General features: G+C 33.9%; 1 protein-coding gene across 1 annotated transcript in view; it reads left to right on the top strand.

Annotated features, from left to right (window-relative positions):
- Positions 1–38: 38 nt before the first annotated feature.
- Positions 39–16,769, top strand: part of LOC581059 — a 31,909-nt gene continuing 15,178 nt past the window's right edge. The window contains exons 1-13 of the mRNA XM_030995931.1: positions 39–42; positions 632–745; positions 1,389–1,502; positions 3,473–3,586; positions 4,227–4,340; positions 5,608–5,721; positions 6,365–6,478; positions 8,449–8,562; positions 9,203–9,316; positions 10,578–10,691; positions 11,953–12,066; positions 12,919–13,032; positions 14,215–14,328. Of these exons, the coding sequence (XP_030851791.1) occupies positions 39–42; positions 632–745; positions 1,389–1,502; positions 3,473–3,586; positions 4,227–4,340; positions 5,608–5,721; positions 6,365–6,478; positions 8,449–8,562; positions 9,203–9,316; positions 10,578–10,691; positions 11,953–12,066; positions 12,919–13,032; positions 14,215–14,328 (1,372 nt within the window). The remainder of the gene's footprint in view (positions 43–631; positions 746–1,388; positions 1,503–3,472; positions 3,587–4,226; positions 4,341–5,607; positions 5,722–6,364; positions 6,479–8,448; positions 8,563–9,202; positions 9,317–10,577; positions 10,692–11,952; positions 12,067–12,918; positions 13,033–14,214; positions 14,329–16,769) is intronic.

The following is a 16,769-nucleotide window of genomic DNA, read 5'->3' as shown; positions in this document are numbered from 1 at the left end:
ACAATGTTACATTATTTCTAAGTTACATGTATAATACCATGGGTATACTAACATATCAAACATTCATTAACATTCTATATGCCATTTAGAAGTTGTTTACGATTGAAAAAAAAAACATGATGCACGGTGATTTGTTTTCTGAAAAACACGACTTTACTTTATCATTAACCGAATAACCTGATAAGTGTAGTTGAAGATTTAACGATAAGTGACGTTTGTGCCTTTTCTTTATCAGCCAATTTTAGTTTTCTGTAATTCTAAACTAAATTTCCGTTCAGAATAAAAAGAGTAGAGGAAGAAATTTTTACCTTTAGAAAGCATTGAATGTGCCAGTTGTCCATGTCTAACCGGCTGTACTTGCAATGACTTACCTGTGCACCTGGATATAAAGTAAATTATTGTGAAGAATTTAAAATGAGTCCAAATATTCTGTGTGTTTTTTAGCCAAACAAACTTGCCTTTAGGAGAAGAAGCTGCATGGTGGTAGAGAAGAGATTGTAATTTTAAAAAAATAAGAACAAGAGAGTGATTTATAGACAATGATGGAGCTAAAGAAGCCACAGAGAGAGTAGAGATTCTGAGTAGCTGTTGTTCATGAATTCCATAATTTCTACTCCACATTTTGCTGTAGATATAAATGATTGTGACCCTGACCCCTGTACCAATGGTGGTACGTGCATCGATGAAGTCAACATGTTCACTTGCATATGTGTATCGGGCTACACAGGATTGATTTGTGACATAGGTGATTTACCTTAGTGATTCAACACAATTTTTTTTATCACAAATATACATATTCTTTAGCAGCAATGGGAACATATCATTAACATTCTACATGACATTTAGAAGTTGTTTACGATTGAAAAAAAACCATGATGCACGGCGATTTGTTTTCTGAAAAACACGACTTTACTTTATCATTAACCGAATAACCTATTAAGTGTAGTTGAAGATTTAACGATAAGTTAGGTTTGTCCCTTTTCTTTAGCAGCCAATTTTAATTTTCTGTAATTCTAAACTAAATTTCCGTTCAGAATAAAAGGAGTAGAGAAAGAAATTTTTACCTTTAGAAAGCATTGAATGTGCCAGTTGTCCATGTCTAATCGGCTGTACTTGCAATGACTTACCTGTGCACCTGGATATAAAGTAAATTATTGTGAAAAATTTAAAATGAGTCCAAATATTCTGTGCTATTTTTAGCCAAACAAACTTGCCTTTAGGAGAAGAAGCTGCATGGTGGTTGAGAAGAGATTGTTATTGAAAAAAAAATAAGAACAAGAGAGTGATTTAGAGACAATGATGGAGCTAAAGAAGCCACAGAGAGAGTAGAGATTCTGAGTAGCTGTTGTTCTTAAATTCCATATTTTCTACTCCACATTTTCCTGTAGATATGAACGACTGTGACTCTGACCCCTGTACCAATGGTGGTACGTGCATCGATGAAGTCAACATGTTCACTTGCATGTGTGTATCGGGCTACACAGGATTGATTTGTGACATAGGTAATTTACCTTAGTGATTTAACACAATTTTTATCACAAATATATATATTCTTTAGGAACAATGGGAACATATCATTAACATTCTATATGCCATTTAGAAGTTGTTTACTATTGAAAAAAAAACATGATGCACTGTGATTTGTTTTCTGAAAAACACGACTTTACTTTATCATTAACCGAATAACCTATTAAGTGTAGTTGAAGATTTAACAATAAGTGACGTTTGTGCCTTTTCTTTAGCAGCCAATTTTAGTTTTCTGTAATTCTAAACTAAATTTCCGTTCAGAATAAAAGGAGTAGAGAAAGAAATTTTTACCTTTAGAAAGCATTGAATGTGCCAGTTGTCCATGTCTAACCGGCTGTACTTGCAATGACTTACCTGTGCACCTGGATATAAAGTAAATTATTGTGAAGAATTTAAAATGAGTCCAAATATTCTGTGCTATTTTTAGCCAAACAAACTTGCATGTAGGAGAAGAAGCCGCAGGAGATTGAATCCATATGGTTCATACCATTTTTTTAAATCAGAATTTAGAATTGGATTACAATGTTATATTATTTCTAAGTTACATGTATAATACCTTGGGTATACTAACATATCAAACATTCATTAACATTCTATATGCCATTTAGAAGTTGTTTACGATTGAAAAAAAAACATGATGCACGGTGATTTGTTTTCTGAAAAACACGACTTTACTTTATCATTAACCGAATAACCTATTAAGTGTAGTTGAAGATTTAACGATAAGTTAGGTTTGTCCCTTTTCTTTAGCAGCCAATTTTAATTTTCTGTAATTCTAAACTAAATTTCCGTTCAGAATAAAAGGAGAAGAGAAAGAAATTTTTACCTTTAGAAAGCATTGAATGTGCCAGTTGTCCATGTCTAATCGGCTGTACTTGCAATGACTTACCTGTGCACCTGGATATAATATAGTATTAATGACTGCTTTGAGAGAAATAGTTGTTTTATTACGCTCAAGGGAAGGTTAGAATTGTGCTATTCCCCGAGGCTTGCCGAGGGGAATAGCCCAATTGTAACCTTCCCGAGAGCGTATGAAAACAACTATTTCTCGAATATTAAAGCAGTCATTAATACTTTTATATGCCGAAAAAAAATAGACTAAAAAATTAAAAATTAAAAATATTTATCAATTTGTCGAAGACGGGATTCGAACCCTTGCGTTCAACAAAAGGTGTACCGGAAACCAACGCTTAGACCACACGGCTATGGCCCGCCGTTAACATGCTCGGCAGTTTTCTCCAGTATATACATTAAAATGGATTGAAACCGGCTTCGCGTGTGATGAATGCTTCGCAAAAGCTCCATATACGGACTCTTCTTTTACTTTTGCAATGCATATTGGCACGAACTTAGATCAAGATCTATCGGCAGATGTTGTTTTTTTGTTTTTGGAAGTTTATTTTCGTCTTCATGTCAACAATGCAAGATAAAATTGTCGGTAAGATCGATCGAGATTCAATTGTATTGAAATTACCGACCAATCCTTCGCACACATACGGCATCCTCCATCGCTCAAACCATTTTTTAACATGTAAACCTATGGGGTAACCATGGAGGCTGACCAACTTTTTTTAATAACCATGGTTATTAAAAATATTGAAATGTTTTATGCATGGTTACCGAGAATTTTACAGGAACAGTTGAAGTTTATGAATGCAATTCGACCAATCAGATGGCTGGATTTCTTAAGTGAGGTATATAAAGTAAATTATTGTGAAGAATTTAAAATGAGTCCAAATATTCTGTGCTATTTTTAGCCAAACAAACTTGCCTTTAGGGGAAGAAGCTGCATGGTGGTTGAGAAGAGATTGTTATTGAAAAAAAAATAAGAACAAGAGAGTGATTTAGAGACCACAATGGAGCTAAATAAGCCAGAAAGAGAGTGGAGATTTTGAGTAGCTGTTGTTCTTTAATTCCATATTTTCTACTCCACATTTTCCTGTAGATATGAACGACTGTGACTCTGACCCCTGTACCAATGGTGGTACGTGCATCGATGAAGTCAACATGTTCACTTGCATGTGTGTATCGGGCTACACAGGATTGATTTGTGACATAGGTAATTTACCTTAGTGATTCAACACAATTTTTATCACAAATATACATATTCTTTAGCAGCAATGGGAACATATCACTCACATTCTATATGCCATTTAGAAGTTGTTTACGATTGAAGAAAAAAACATGATGCACGGTGATTTGTTTTCTGAAAAACACGACTTTACTTTATCATTAACCGAATAACCTATTAAGTGTAGTTGAAGATTTAACGATAAGTTAGGTTTGTCCCTTTTCTTTAGCAGCCAATTTTAATTTTCTGTAATTCTAAACTAAATTTCCGTTCAGAATAAAAGGAGAAGAGAAAGAAATTTTTACCTTTAGAAAGCATTGAATGTGCCAGTTGTCCATGTCTAATCGGCTGTACTTGCAATGACTTACCTGTGCACCTGGATATAAAGTAAATTATTGTGAAGAATTTAAAATGAGTCCAAATATTCTGTGCTATTTTTAGCCAAACAAACTTGCCTTTAGGAGAAGAAGCTGCATGGTGGTAGAGAAGAGATTGTAATTTAAAAAAGATAAGAACAAGAGAGTGATTTATAGACAATGATGGAGCTAAAGAAGCCACAGAGAGAGTAGAGATTCTGAGTAGCTGTTGTTCTTAAATTCCATATTTTCTACTCCACATTTTCCTGTAGATATGAACGACTGTGACTCTGACCCCTGTACCAATGGTGGTACGTGCATCGATGAAGTCAACATGTTCACTTGCATATGTGTATCGGGCTACACAGGATTGATTTGTGACATAGGTGATTTACCTTAGAGATTCAACACAATTTTTATCACAAATATTCATATTCTTTAGGAGCAGTGGGAACATATCACTCACATTCTGTATGACATTTAGAAGTTGTTTACCATTGAAAAAAACACATGATGCACTGTGATTTGTTTTCTGAAAAACACGACTTTACTTTATCATTAACCGAATAACCTATTAAGTGTCGTTGAAGATTTAACGATAAGTGACGTTTGTCCCTTTGGTTTAGCAGGCAATTTTATTTTTCTGTAATTTTAAACTAAATTTCCCTTCAGATATTGATGAGCAATGATCATTTAACTTTGGTATTCATAGCTGATACACTGACTTGAGAGTGCGGGAGTAAGTGTGATAGGGGGAATAAAAAGAGTAGAAAAAAGAGAATTTTACCTTTAGAAAGCAATGAATGTGCAAGTTGTCCAATGTCTAATCGGCTGTACTTGCAATGACTTACCCGTGCACCTGGATATACAGTAAATTATTGTGAAGAATTTAAAATGAGTCCAAATATTCTGTGCTATTTTTAGCCAAACAAACTTGCATGTACATGTAGGAGAAGAAGCCGCAGGAGATTGAATCCATATGGTTCATACCATTTTTTAAATTCAGAATTTAGAATTGGATTACAATGTTACATTATTTCTAAGTTACATGTATAATACCATGGGTATACTAACATATCAAACATTCATTAACATTCTATATGCCATTTAGAAGTTGTTTACGATTGAAAAAAAAAACATGATGCACGGTGATTTGTTTTCTGAAAAACACGACTTTACTTTATCATTAACCGAATAACCTGATAAGTGTAGTTGAAGATTTAACGATAAGTGACGTTTGTGCCTTTTCTTTATCAGCCAATTTTAGTTTTCTGTAATTCTAAACTAAATTTCCGTTCAGAATAAAAAGAGTAGAGGAAGAAATTTTTACCTTTAGAAAGCATTGAATGTGCCAGTTGTCCATGTCTAACCGGCTGTACTTGCAATGACTTACCTGTGCACCTGGATATAAAGTAAATTATTGTGAAGAATTTAAAATGAGTCCAAATATTCTGTGTGTTTTTTAGCCAAACAAACTTGCCTTTAGGAGAAGAAGCTGCATGGTGGTAGAGAAGAGATTGTAATTTTAAAAAAATAAGAACAAGAGAGTGATTTATAGACAATGATGGAGCTAAAGAAGCCACAGAGAGAGTAGAGATTCTGAGTAGCTGTTGTTCATGAATTCCATAATTTCTACTCCACATTTTGCTGTAGATATAAATGATTGTGACCCTGACCCCTGTACCAATGGTGGTACGTGCATCGATGAAGTCAACATGTTCACTTGCATATGTGTATCGGGCTACACAGGATTGATTTGTGACATAGGTGATTTACCTTAGTGATTCAACACAATTTTTTTTATCACAAATATACATATTCTTTAGCAGCAATGGGAACATATCATTAACATTCTACATGACATTTAGAAGTTGTTTACGATTGAAAAAAAACCATGATGCACGGCGATTTGTTTTCTGAAAAACACGACTTTACTTTATCATTAACCGAATAACCTATTAAGTGTAGTTGAAGATTTAACGATAAGTTAGGTTTGTCCCTTTTCTTTAGCAGCCAATTTTAATTTTCTGTAATTCTAAACTAAATTTCCGTTCAGAATAAAAGGAGTAGAGAAAGAAATTTTTACCTTTAGAAAGCATTGAATGTGCCAGTTGTCCATGTCTAATCGGCTGTACTTGCAATGACTTACCTGTGCACCTGGATATAAAGTAAATTATTGTGAAAAATTTAAAATGAGTCCAAATATTCTGTGCTATTTTTAGCCAAACAAACTTGCCTTTAGGAGAAGAAGCTGCATGGTGGTTGAGAAGAGATTGTTATTGAAAAAAAAATAAGAACAAGAGAGTGATTTAGAGACAATGATGGAGCTAAAGAAGCCACAGAGAGAGTAGAGATTCTGAGTAGCTGTTGTTCTTAAATTCCATATTTTCTACTCCACATTTTCCTGTAGATATGAACGACTGTGACTCTGACCCCTGTACCAATGGTGGTACGTGCATCGATGAAGTCAACATGTTCACTTGCATGTGTGTATCGGGCTACACAGGATTGATTTGTGACATAGGTAATTTACCTTAGTGATTTAACACAATTTTTATCACAAATATATATATTCTTTAGGAACAATGGGAACATATCATTAACATTCTATATGCCATTTAGAAGTTGTTTACTATTGAAAAAAAAACATGATGCACTGTGATTTGTTTTCTGAAAAACACGACTTTACTTTATCATTAACCGAATAACCTATTAAGTGTAGTTGAAGATTTAACAATAAGTGACGTTTGTGCCTTTTCTTTAGCAGCCAATTTTAGTTTTCTGTAATTCTAAACTAAATTTCCGTTCAGAATAAAAGGAGTAGAGAAAGAAATTTTTACCTTTAGAAAGCATTGAATGTGCCAGTTGTCCATGTCTAACCGGCTGTACTTGCAATGACTTACCTGTGCACCTGGATATAAAGTAAATTATTGTGAAGAATTTAAAATGAGTCCAAATATTCTGTGCTATTTTTAGCCAAACAAACTTGCATGTAGGAGAAGAAGCCGCAGGAGATTGAATCCATATGGTTCATACCATTTTTTTAAATCAGAATTTAGAATTGGATTACAATGTTATATTATTTCTAAGTTACATGTATAATACCTTGGGTATACTAACATATCAAACATTCATTAACATTCTATATGCCATTTAGAAGTTGTTTACGATTGAAAAAAAAACATGATGCACGGTGATTTGTTTTCTGAAAAACACGACTTTACTTTATCATTAACCGAATAACCTATTAAGTGTAGTTGAAGATTTAACGATAAGTTAGGTTTGTCCCTTTTCTTTAGCAGCCAATTTTAATTTTCTGTAATTCTAAACTAAATTTCCGTTCAGAATAAAAGGAGAAGAGAAAGAAATTTTTACCTTTAGAAAGCATTGAATGTGCCAGTTGTCCATGTCTAATCGGCTGTACTTGCAATGACTTACCTGTGCACCTGGATATAATATAGTATTAATGACTGCTTTGAGAGAAATAGTTGTTTTATTACGCTCAAGGGAAGGTTAGAATTGTGCTATTCCCCGAGGCTTGCCGAGGGGAATAGCCCAATTGTAACCTTCCCGAGAGCGTATGAAAACAACTATTTCTCGAATATTAAAGCAGTCATTAATACTTTTATATGCCGAAAAAAAATAGACTAAAAAATTAAAAATTAAAAATATTTATCAATTTGTCGAAGACGGGATTCGAACCCTTGCGTTCAACAAAAGGTGTACCGGAAACCAACGCTTAGACCACACGGCTATGGCCCGCCGTTAACATGCTCGGCAGTTTTCTCCAGTATATACATTAAAATGGATTGAAACCGGCTTCGCGTGTGATGAATGCTTCGCAAAAGCTCCATATACGGACTCTTCTTTTACTTTTGCAATGCATATTGGCACGAACTTAGATCAAGATCTATCGGCAGATGTTGTTTTTTTGTTTTTGGAAGTTTATTTTCGTCTTCATGTCAACAATGCAAGATAAAATTGTCGGTAAGATCGATCGAGATTCAATTGTATTGAAATTACCGACCAATCCTTCGCACACATACGGCATCCTCCATCGCTCAAACCATTTTTTAACATGTAAACCTATGGGGTAACCATGGAGGCTGACCAACTTTTTTTAATAACCATGGTTATTAAAAATATTGAAATGTTTTATGCATGGTTACCGAGAATTTTACAGGAACAGTTGAAGTTTATGAATGCAATTCGACCAATCAGATGGCTGGATTTCTTAAGTGAGGTATATAAAGTAAATTATTGTGAAGAATTTAAAATGAGTCCAAATATTCTGTGCTATTTTTAGCCAAACAAACTTGCCTTTAGGGGAAGAAGCTGCATGGTGGTTGAGAAGAGATTGTTATTGAAAAAAAAATAAGAACAAGAGAGTGATTTAGAGACCACAATGGAGCTAAATAAGCCAGAAAGAGAGTGGAGATTTTGAGTAGCTGTTGTTCTTTAATTCCATATTTTCTACTCCACATTTTCCTGTAGATATGAACGACTGTGACTCTGACCCCTGTACCAATGGTGGTACGTGCATCGATGAAGTCAACATGTTCACTTGCATGTGTGTATCGGGCTACACAGGATTGATTTGTGACATAGGTAATTTACCTTAGTGATTCAACACAATTTTTATCACAAATATACATATTCTTTAGCAGCAATGGGAACATATCACTCACATTCTATATGCCATTTAGAAGTTGTTTACGATTGAAGAAAAAAACATGATGCACGGTGATTTGTTTTCTGAAAAACACGACTTTACTTTATCATTAACCGAATAACCTATTAAGTGTAGTTGAAGATTTAACGATAAGTTAGGTTTGTCCCTTTTCTTTAGCAGCCAATTTTAATTTTCTGTAATTCTAAACTAAATTTCCGTTCAGAATAAAAGGAGAAGAGAAAGAAATTTTTACCTTTAGAAAGCATTGAATGTGCCAGTTGTCCATGTCTAATCGGCTGTACTTGCAATGACTTACCTGTGCACCTGGATATAAAGTAAATTATTGTGAAGAATTTAAAATGAGTCCAAATATTCTGTGCTATTTTTAGCCAAACAAACTTGCCTTTAGGAGAAGAAGCTGCATGGTGGTAGAGAAGAGATTGTAATTTAAAAAAGATAAGAACAAGAGAGTGATTTATAGACAATGATGGAGCTAAAGAAGCCACAGAGAGAGTAGAGATTCTGAGTAGCTGTTGTTCTTAAATTCCATATTTTCTACTCCACATTTTCCTGTAGATATGAACGACTGTGACTCTGACCCCTGTACCAATGGTGGTACGTGCATCGATGAAGTCAACATGTTCACTTGCATATGTGTATCGGGCTACACAGGATTGATTTGTGACATAGGTGATTTACCTTAGAGATTCAACACAATTTTTATCACAAATATTCATATTCTTTAGGAGCAGTGGGAACATATCACTCACATTCTGTATGACATTTAGAAGTTGTTTACCATTGAAAAAAACACATGATGCACTGTGATTTGTTTTCTGAAAAACACGACTTTACTTTATCATTAACCGAATAACCTATTAAGTGTCGTTGAAGATTTAACGATAAGTGACGTTTGTCCCTTTGGTTTAGCAGGCAATTTTATTTTTCTGTAATTTTAAACTAAATTTCCCTTCAGATATTGATGAGCAATGATCATTTAACTTTGGTATTCATAGCTGATACACTGACTTGAGAGTGCGGGAGTAAGTGTGATAGGGGGAATAAAAAGAGTAGAAAAAAGAGAATTTTACCTTTAGAAAGCAATGAATGTGCAAGTTGTCCAATGTCTAATCGGCTGTACTTGCAATGACTTACCCGTGCACCTGGATATACAGTAAATTATTGTGAAGAATTTAAAATGAGTCCAAATATTCTGTGCTATTTTTAGCCAAACAAACTTGCATGTAGGAGAAGAAGCCGTAGGAGATTGAATCCATATGGTTCATACCATTTTTTTAATTCAGAATTTAGAATTGGATTACAATGTTATATTATTTCTAAGTTACATGTATAATACCTTGGGTATACTAACATATCAAACATTCATTAACATTCTATATGACATTTAGAAGTTGTTTACGATTGAAAAAAAAAACATGATGCACGGTGATTTGTTTTCTGAAAAACATGACTTTACTTTATCTTTAACCGAATAACCTATTAAGTGTAGTTGAAGATTTAACGATAAGTGACGTTTGTGCCTTTTCTTTAGCAGCCAATTTTAATTTCCTGTAATTCTAAACTAAATTTCCGTTCAGAATAAAAAGAGTAGAGAAAGAAATTTTACCTTTAGAAAGCATTGAATGTGCCAGTTGTCCATGTCTAATCGGCTGTACTTGCAATGACTTACCTGTGCACCTGGATATAAAGTAAATTATTGTGAAGAATTTAAAATGAGTCCAAATATTCTGTGCTATTTTTAGCCAAACAAACTTGCCTTTAGGAGAAGAAGCTGCATGGTGGTAGAGAAGAGATTGTAATTTAAAAAAAAATAAGAACAAGAGAGTAATTTATAGACAATGATGGAGCTAAAGAAGCCACACAGAGAGTAGAGATTCTGAGTAGCTGTTGTTCTTAAATTACATATTTTCTACTCCACATTTTCCTGTAGATATGAACGACTGTGACTCTGACCCCTGTACCAATGGTGGTACGTGCATCGATGAAGTCAACATGTTCACTTGCATATGTGTATCGGGCTACACAGGATTGATTTGTGACATAGGTGATTTACCTTAGAGATTCAACACAATTTTTATCACAAATATTCATATTCTTTAGGAGCAGTGGGAACATATCACTCACATTCTGTATGACATTTAGAAGTTGTTTACCATTGAAAAAAACACATGATGCACTGTGATTTGTTTTCTGAAAAACACGACTTTACTTTATCATTAACCGAATAACCTATTAAGTGTAGTTGAAGATTTAACGATAAGTGACGTTTGTCCCTTTGGTTTAGCAGGCAATTTTATTTTTCTGTAATTTTAAACTAAATTTCCCTTCAGATATTGATGAGCAATGATCATTTAACTTTGGTATTCATAGCTGATACACTGACTTGAGAGTGCGGGAGTAAGTGTGATAGGGGGAATAAAAAGAGTAGAAAAAAGAGAATTTTACCTTTAGAAAGCAATGAATGTGCAAGTTGTCCAATGTCTAATCGGCTGTACTTGCAATGACTTACCCGTGCACCTGGATATACAGTAAATTATTGTGAAGAATTTAAAATGAGTCCAAATATTCTGTGCTATTTTTAGCCAAACAAACTTGCATGTAGGAGAAGAAGCCGTAGGAGATTGAATCCATATGGTTCATACCATTTTTTTAATTCAGAATTTAGAATTGGATTACAATGTTATATTATTTCTAAGTTACATGTATAATACCTTGGGTATACTAACATATCAAACATTCATTAACATTCTATATGACATTTAGAAGTTGTTTACGATTGAAAAAAAAAACATGATGCACGGTGATTTGTTTTCTGAAAAACACGACTTTACTTTATCTTTAACCGAATAACCTATTAAGTGTAGTTGAAGATTTAACGATAAGTGACGTTTGTGCCTTTTCTTTAGCAGCCAATTTTAATTTCCTGTAATTCTAAACTAAATTTCCGTTCAGAATAAAAAGAGTAGAGAAAGAAATTTTACCTTTAGAAAGCATTGAATGTGCCAGTTGTCCATGTCTAATCGGCTGTACTTGCAATGACTTACCTGTGCACCTGGATATAAAGTAAATTATTGTGAAGAATTTAAAATGAGTCCAAATATTCTGTGCTATTTTTAGCCAAACAAACTTGCCTTTAGGAGAAGAAGCTGCATGGTGGTAGAGAAGAGATTGTAATTTAAAAAAAAATAAGAACAAGAGAGTAATTTATAGACAATGATGGAGCTAAAGAAGCCACAGAGAGAGTAGAGATTCTGAGTAGCTGTTGTTCTTAAATTACATATTTTCTACTCCACATTTTCCTGTAGATATGAACGACTGTGACTCTGACCCCTGTACCAATGGTGGTACGTGCATCGATGAAGTCAACATGTTCACTTGCATATGTGTATCGGGCTACACAGGATTGATTTGTGACATAGGTAATTTACCTTAGTGATTCAACACAATTTTTATCACAAATATACATATTCTTTAGCAGCAATGGAAACATATCATTAACATTCTATATGCCATTTAGAAGTTGTTTACGATTGAAGAAAAAAACATGATGCACGGTGATTTGTTTTCTGAAAAACACGACTTTACTTTATCATTAACCGAATAACCTATTAAGTGTAGTTGAAGATTTAACAATAAGTGACGTTTGTCCCTTTGGTTTAGCAGGCAATTTTATTTTTCTGTAATTTTAAACTAAATTTCCCTTCAGATATTGATGAGCAATGATCATTTAACTTTGGTATTCATAGCTGATACACTGACTTGAGAGTGCGGGAGTAAGTTTGGTAGGGGGAATAAAAAGAGTAGAAAAAAGATAATTTTACCTTTAGAAAGCAATGAATGTGCAAGTTGTCCAATGTCTAATCGGCTGTACTTGCAATGACTTACCCGTGCACCTGGATATACAGTAAATTATTGTGAAGAATTTAAAACGAGTCCAAACATTCTGTGCTATTTTTAGCCAAACAAACTTGCATTTAGGAGAAGAAGCTGCAGGAGATTGGATCCATATGGTTCATACCATTTTTTTAATTCAGAATTTAGAATTGGATTACAATGTTATATTATTTCTAAGTTACATGTTTAATACCTTCGGTATATTAACTTTGGACAACTGGCCATGATGGTAGAGAAGAGATTGTAATTTTAAAAAAATAAGAACGAGAGAGTGATTTAGAGACCATAATGTAGCTAAATAAGCCAGAAAGAGAGTAGAGATTCTGAGTAGCTGTTGTTCTTAAATTCCATATTTTCTACTCCACATTTTGCTGTAGATATGAACGACTGTGACTCTGACCCCTGTACCAATGGTGGTTCGTGCATCGATGAAGTCAACATGTTCACTTGCATATGTGTATCGGGCTACACAGGATTGATTTGTGACATAGGTAATTTACCTTAGTGATTCAACACAATTTTTATCACAAATAAACATATCTACGAGGAGAAATTGCAACATATCATTATTGTAATTTGTACTTCCTCCTATCGGATAATTCATTCGAAATCAATCCTGTCTCTCACACACACTATCTCCATTGGACAATTTTAATGAACAAATGATTGTCTTGGCGTCTACGTCTTGAGGTCCACGTCCCCACATAGGGGTGCCTGGTGGGATACAGGGGTAGAACCTTTGTCGGATGTACAGGGGGTATAGCCCCGGAAGCTCGAGTGTTTTAGCAATATAGAAACTGGCCGTCATGATATCAATATATTGGAGGAGAGTTCTTTTTCCCATTTCTGTTTTTTTTACCTATCTCTACTTTTCTTCCCGTTTCTTTTTAATTGTTATTAATTGTTTTCTTATTATATTTCGTCCCTCGTTCTCTCATTTTTAAGGCCGTTAAAGGTGGGTTTGGTCCCATTTGGATCCACCCTGCATTATATATCATTTGCGATAAAGGCAAGGTGATTGTTCTACAACACAAATTCAAATGTTTTTATTGACCTGACCGTCTGTTCTCCTAGTCTCTGTTTGAATGGTGCTACATGTACTGATGGTGTCGACTCTGATATCTGTATTTGTTATGCCGGTTTTACTGGTCAATACTGCTCAGTCGGTAAATGTTACTAGTTGTGTTTTTCTTCAGACCACCAGATTAGCCTTGCTTGAAATTCCTTTTTTTTTTCTTTTTTAATTTCGTTTTTTCGTAAAAAGTTGCTTCAAAAGCTATAAGTTCTATGTCCTTGAAATCGTACATATAGGACAATCTATATCTTCTCTCCTGACAGTTGCCTTTTGATGACATAGTAGTAACAAGACGTCATCTCGGCACCACATTGTGTATTTTTATGGAAAACAAAATTCTTTTATAATGCAGTTAAGCTTCCTTAATGTACCCTCATGCTACGACAAAGACACATATTGTCGCAATTAAATGAACACAACTATCATGGAAAACTATATAAAAAATGTTCGTACTTTTCATTAAACTTATTTATTAATTAATCTTATTTTAAGACGGAGACAAATATCACTGTGACGAAATACACACAACTGATATTATGGTGGAATACATCTTAATCACATGTTTTTTCCATTAAACTCACAAACTTTTCCTTTGTAGATATTGACAACTGTGATTCTAATCCCTGTTTGAATGGTGGGACATGTACAGATGGTGTCAACTCTTATACGTGCATGTGTGCTGCTGGTTATACTGGAATGAACTGCCAAATGGGTAACACAATCGTTGATGATATTTCACTGGTTTAGTTTTTACTTCTCCTCAGACCACCTAATTAGCCTCATAAATATTCATTTTTTCTTGTTTTAATGTATCCAATTTTTTTTCTTCAAAGTTGACAACGTGCCAGTTACCTGACGTCATCTCAGCGCTATTTTGAATATTTTTAAAAGGAGACATTTTCCGTTTCAGTTAACAATGCAATTTCGCTCTTTACGTTTAATTTCATTTTCATTTATATTATGACAAAGACAAATATTATAACAATAGGCGCATTTATACTGTCAAATACCTGATTTTGAAAAATCGCGATGTTTCGCGCAACCGTTTACACTTGTGCGGAAACATCACCGACTGAAAAGCTCAGTGATGTTTTGGCGTGTTTAAGTTGGTTATGCGCATGCGCGGCACTCCGATGCAAAAACTTTCCTCTTTCTGTCTTTCCTTATGTTATTCTTTGTTTCTTCCTTCTATCACCTTCTCTTATGTTATTCTTTGTTTTGATCATTCTATCACTTCTTCTTTCTGTGTTTCATTATATTATCCTTTGTTTCTTCCATCTATCATCTTCTCTTATGTTATTTTTTTTTTATCATCTATCACTTTCTCTTTTTGTGTTTCCTTATTTTATTCTTTGTTTCTTCCTTCTATCACCTTTTCTTATGTTATTCTTTGTTTTTTATCATTCTATCACTTCTTCTTTCTGTGTTTCATTATATTATCCTTTGTTTCTTCCTTCTATCACCTTCTCTTATATGTTATTCTTTGTTTTTTATCATTCTATCACTTTCTCTTTCTGTGTTTCCTTATGTTAGTCTTTGTTTCTTCCTTCTATCACCTTCTCTTATGTTATTTTTGTGTTTCCTTATGTTATTCTTTGTTTCTTCCTTCTATTACTTTCTCTTTCTGTGTTTCCATATGTTATTCTTTGTTTGTTTTTTTACATTCTATCACTTCCTCTTTCTGTGTTTCCTTATGTTATTCTTTGTTTACATCGTTCTATCATTTTCTTCAAGAGCGACAGCTAGCTCCGCTCCTAAAGTCACGTGACCTAACATCGCGATGTTACAACTGCGAGCGTTCATACTTGCCAAACACGCCAAAACACGCCAAAACACGCCAAAAGATCACACTTCGTTTTGGAATGTTTCGGGCTTGGCATTTCTGCCGGTAAACCGTAGTTGCCCTTGGTAACATCGCGGCCAAACATGGCGTGTTTGGAAGATAGTGTAACTGTGATCCTAATCCCTGTTTGAATGGTGGGACATGTACAGATGGTGTCAACTCTTTTTCCTGTATGTGTGCTACTGGTTATACTGGAATGAATTGCCAAAAAGGTTACTCAATCGTGTGTAATACGTTAATAGTTTTGTTTTTAATTCTCTTCAGACCACCAAATTAGCCTCGCTAGAAATTCCTTTTTTTTTTTCTTGTTTCATTTCATCCCTTTTTGTCTTCAAAGTTGACAAAACTGCTAAATGTTCCTTCTTCTTACGATTGTGCATATATGTAGATCTATATCTGCTCTCATGAAAATTACCTTTTGATGACATAGTAGTGAAATGCTGTCATCTCGGCACCACTTTGTATATGTTTTTTTAATGTAAAAATATATTCTCTTATAATTCAGTTTACGTTCCTAAATTCAATCTCATTTTACGACAAAGATAAATATCATTTTAATGAAATTGGCACAATTATTATAATGGACTCAGAGGAATATATCTTAATCACTTGCCTGTCAACTCTTATAGAGGACCGAAGCTGTGACATCATAAAAATCTATTTTAAGAAATTCTCGGTTTTTTTTTTCTTCATTTTCCAAAAGAGCATCAAAAATTATGTCTGAATGTCGAAAACTAATTGAATATATTAATTATTGGCTGAAATATGACCATCTGAATAATTATGTCCTATGGAACTCAGTGTTGTAGTGCTCTAGTTCATAAAATTAGGAGAAATTCTAAAAATAGATTTTTGATGACATCACACTTCACCACTGTATACCTGCATGTATGCTTGTGTACTGGTTATACTGGAATGAACTGCTCAACATGTAACTCAATCGTTGATATGTTAATAGTTCTGTTTTAAATTCTCTTCAGACTACCAAATTATCCTCGCCAGAAATTCTCTTTTTCCTCTTTTTCAGCAATTATTTTATCCACACTAAAATGCTACATGTTCTAGCTTCCTGAAATTTCTAATTCCCTCCTTTATGTGTAAAAGTTGCCTCCAAATGCAGATATTTATCTTTCTGAAGTTTTGCACGCCTTTAGATCTATAACTGGTTTTCTGAATGTTGCTGTTCAATAACATAGTTGTTACCTGACGTAATCTCGGCACAATTTTGTATTTTTTGGAGGAAAAAATATTTGTTCATACAATTCACTTAAGCTCTTTTATTTCAATATCATATTAGATGGAGAGAGTGG

The sequence above is a fragment of the Strongylocentrotus purpuratus genome, unplaced genomic scaffold (assembly GCF_000002235.5).
Source record: "Strongylocentrotus purpuratus isolate Spur 01 unplaced genomic scaffold, Spur_5.0 spur5_scaffold_3, whole genome shotgun sequence".
NCBI classification, from domain to species: Eukaryota; Metazoa; Echinodermata; class Echinoidea; order Camarodonta; family Strongylocentrotidae; genus Strongylocentrotus; species Strongylocentrotus purpuratus.
This window is presented reverse-complemented; position numbering and strand designations above follow the sequence as displayed.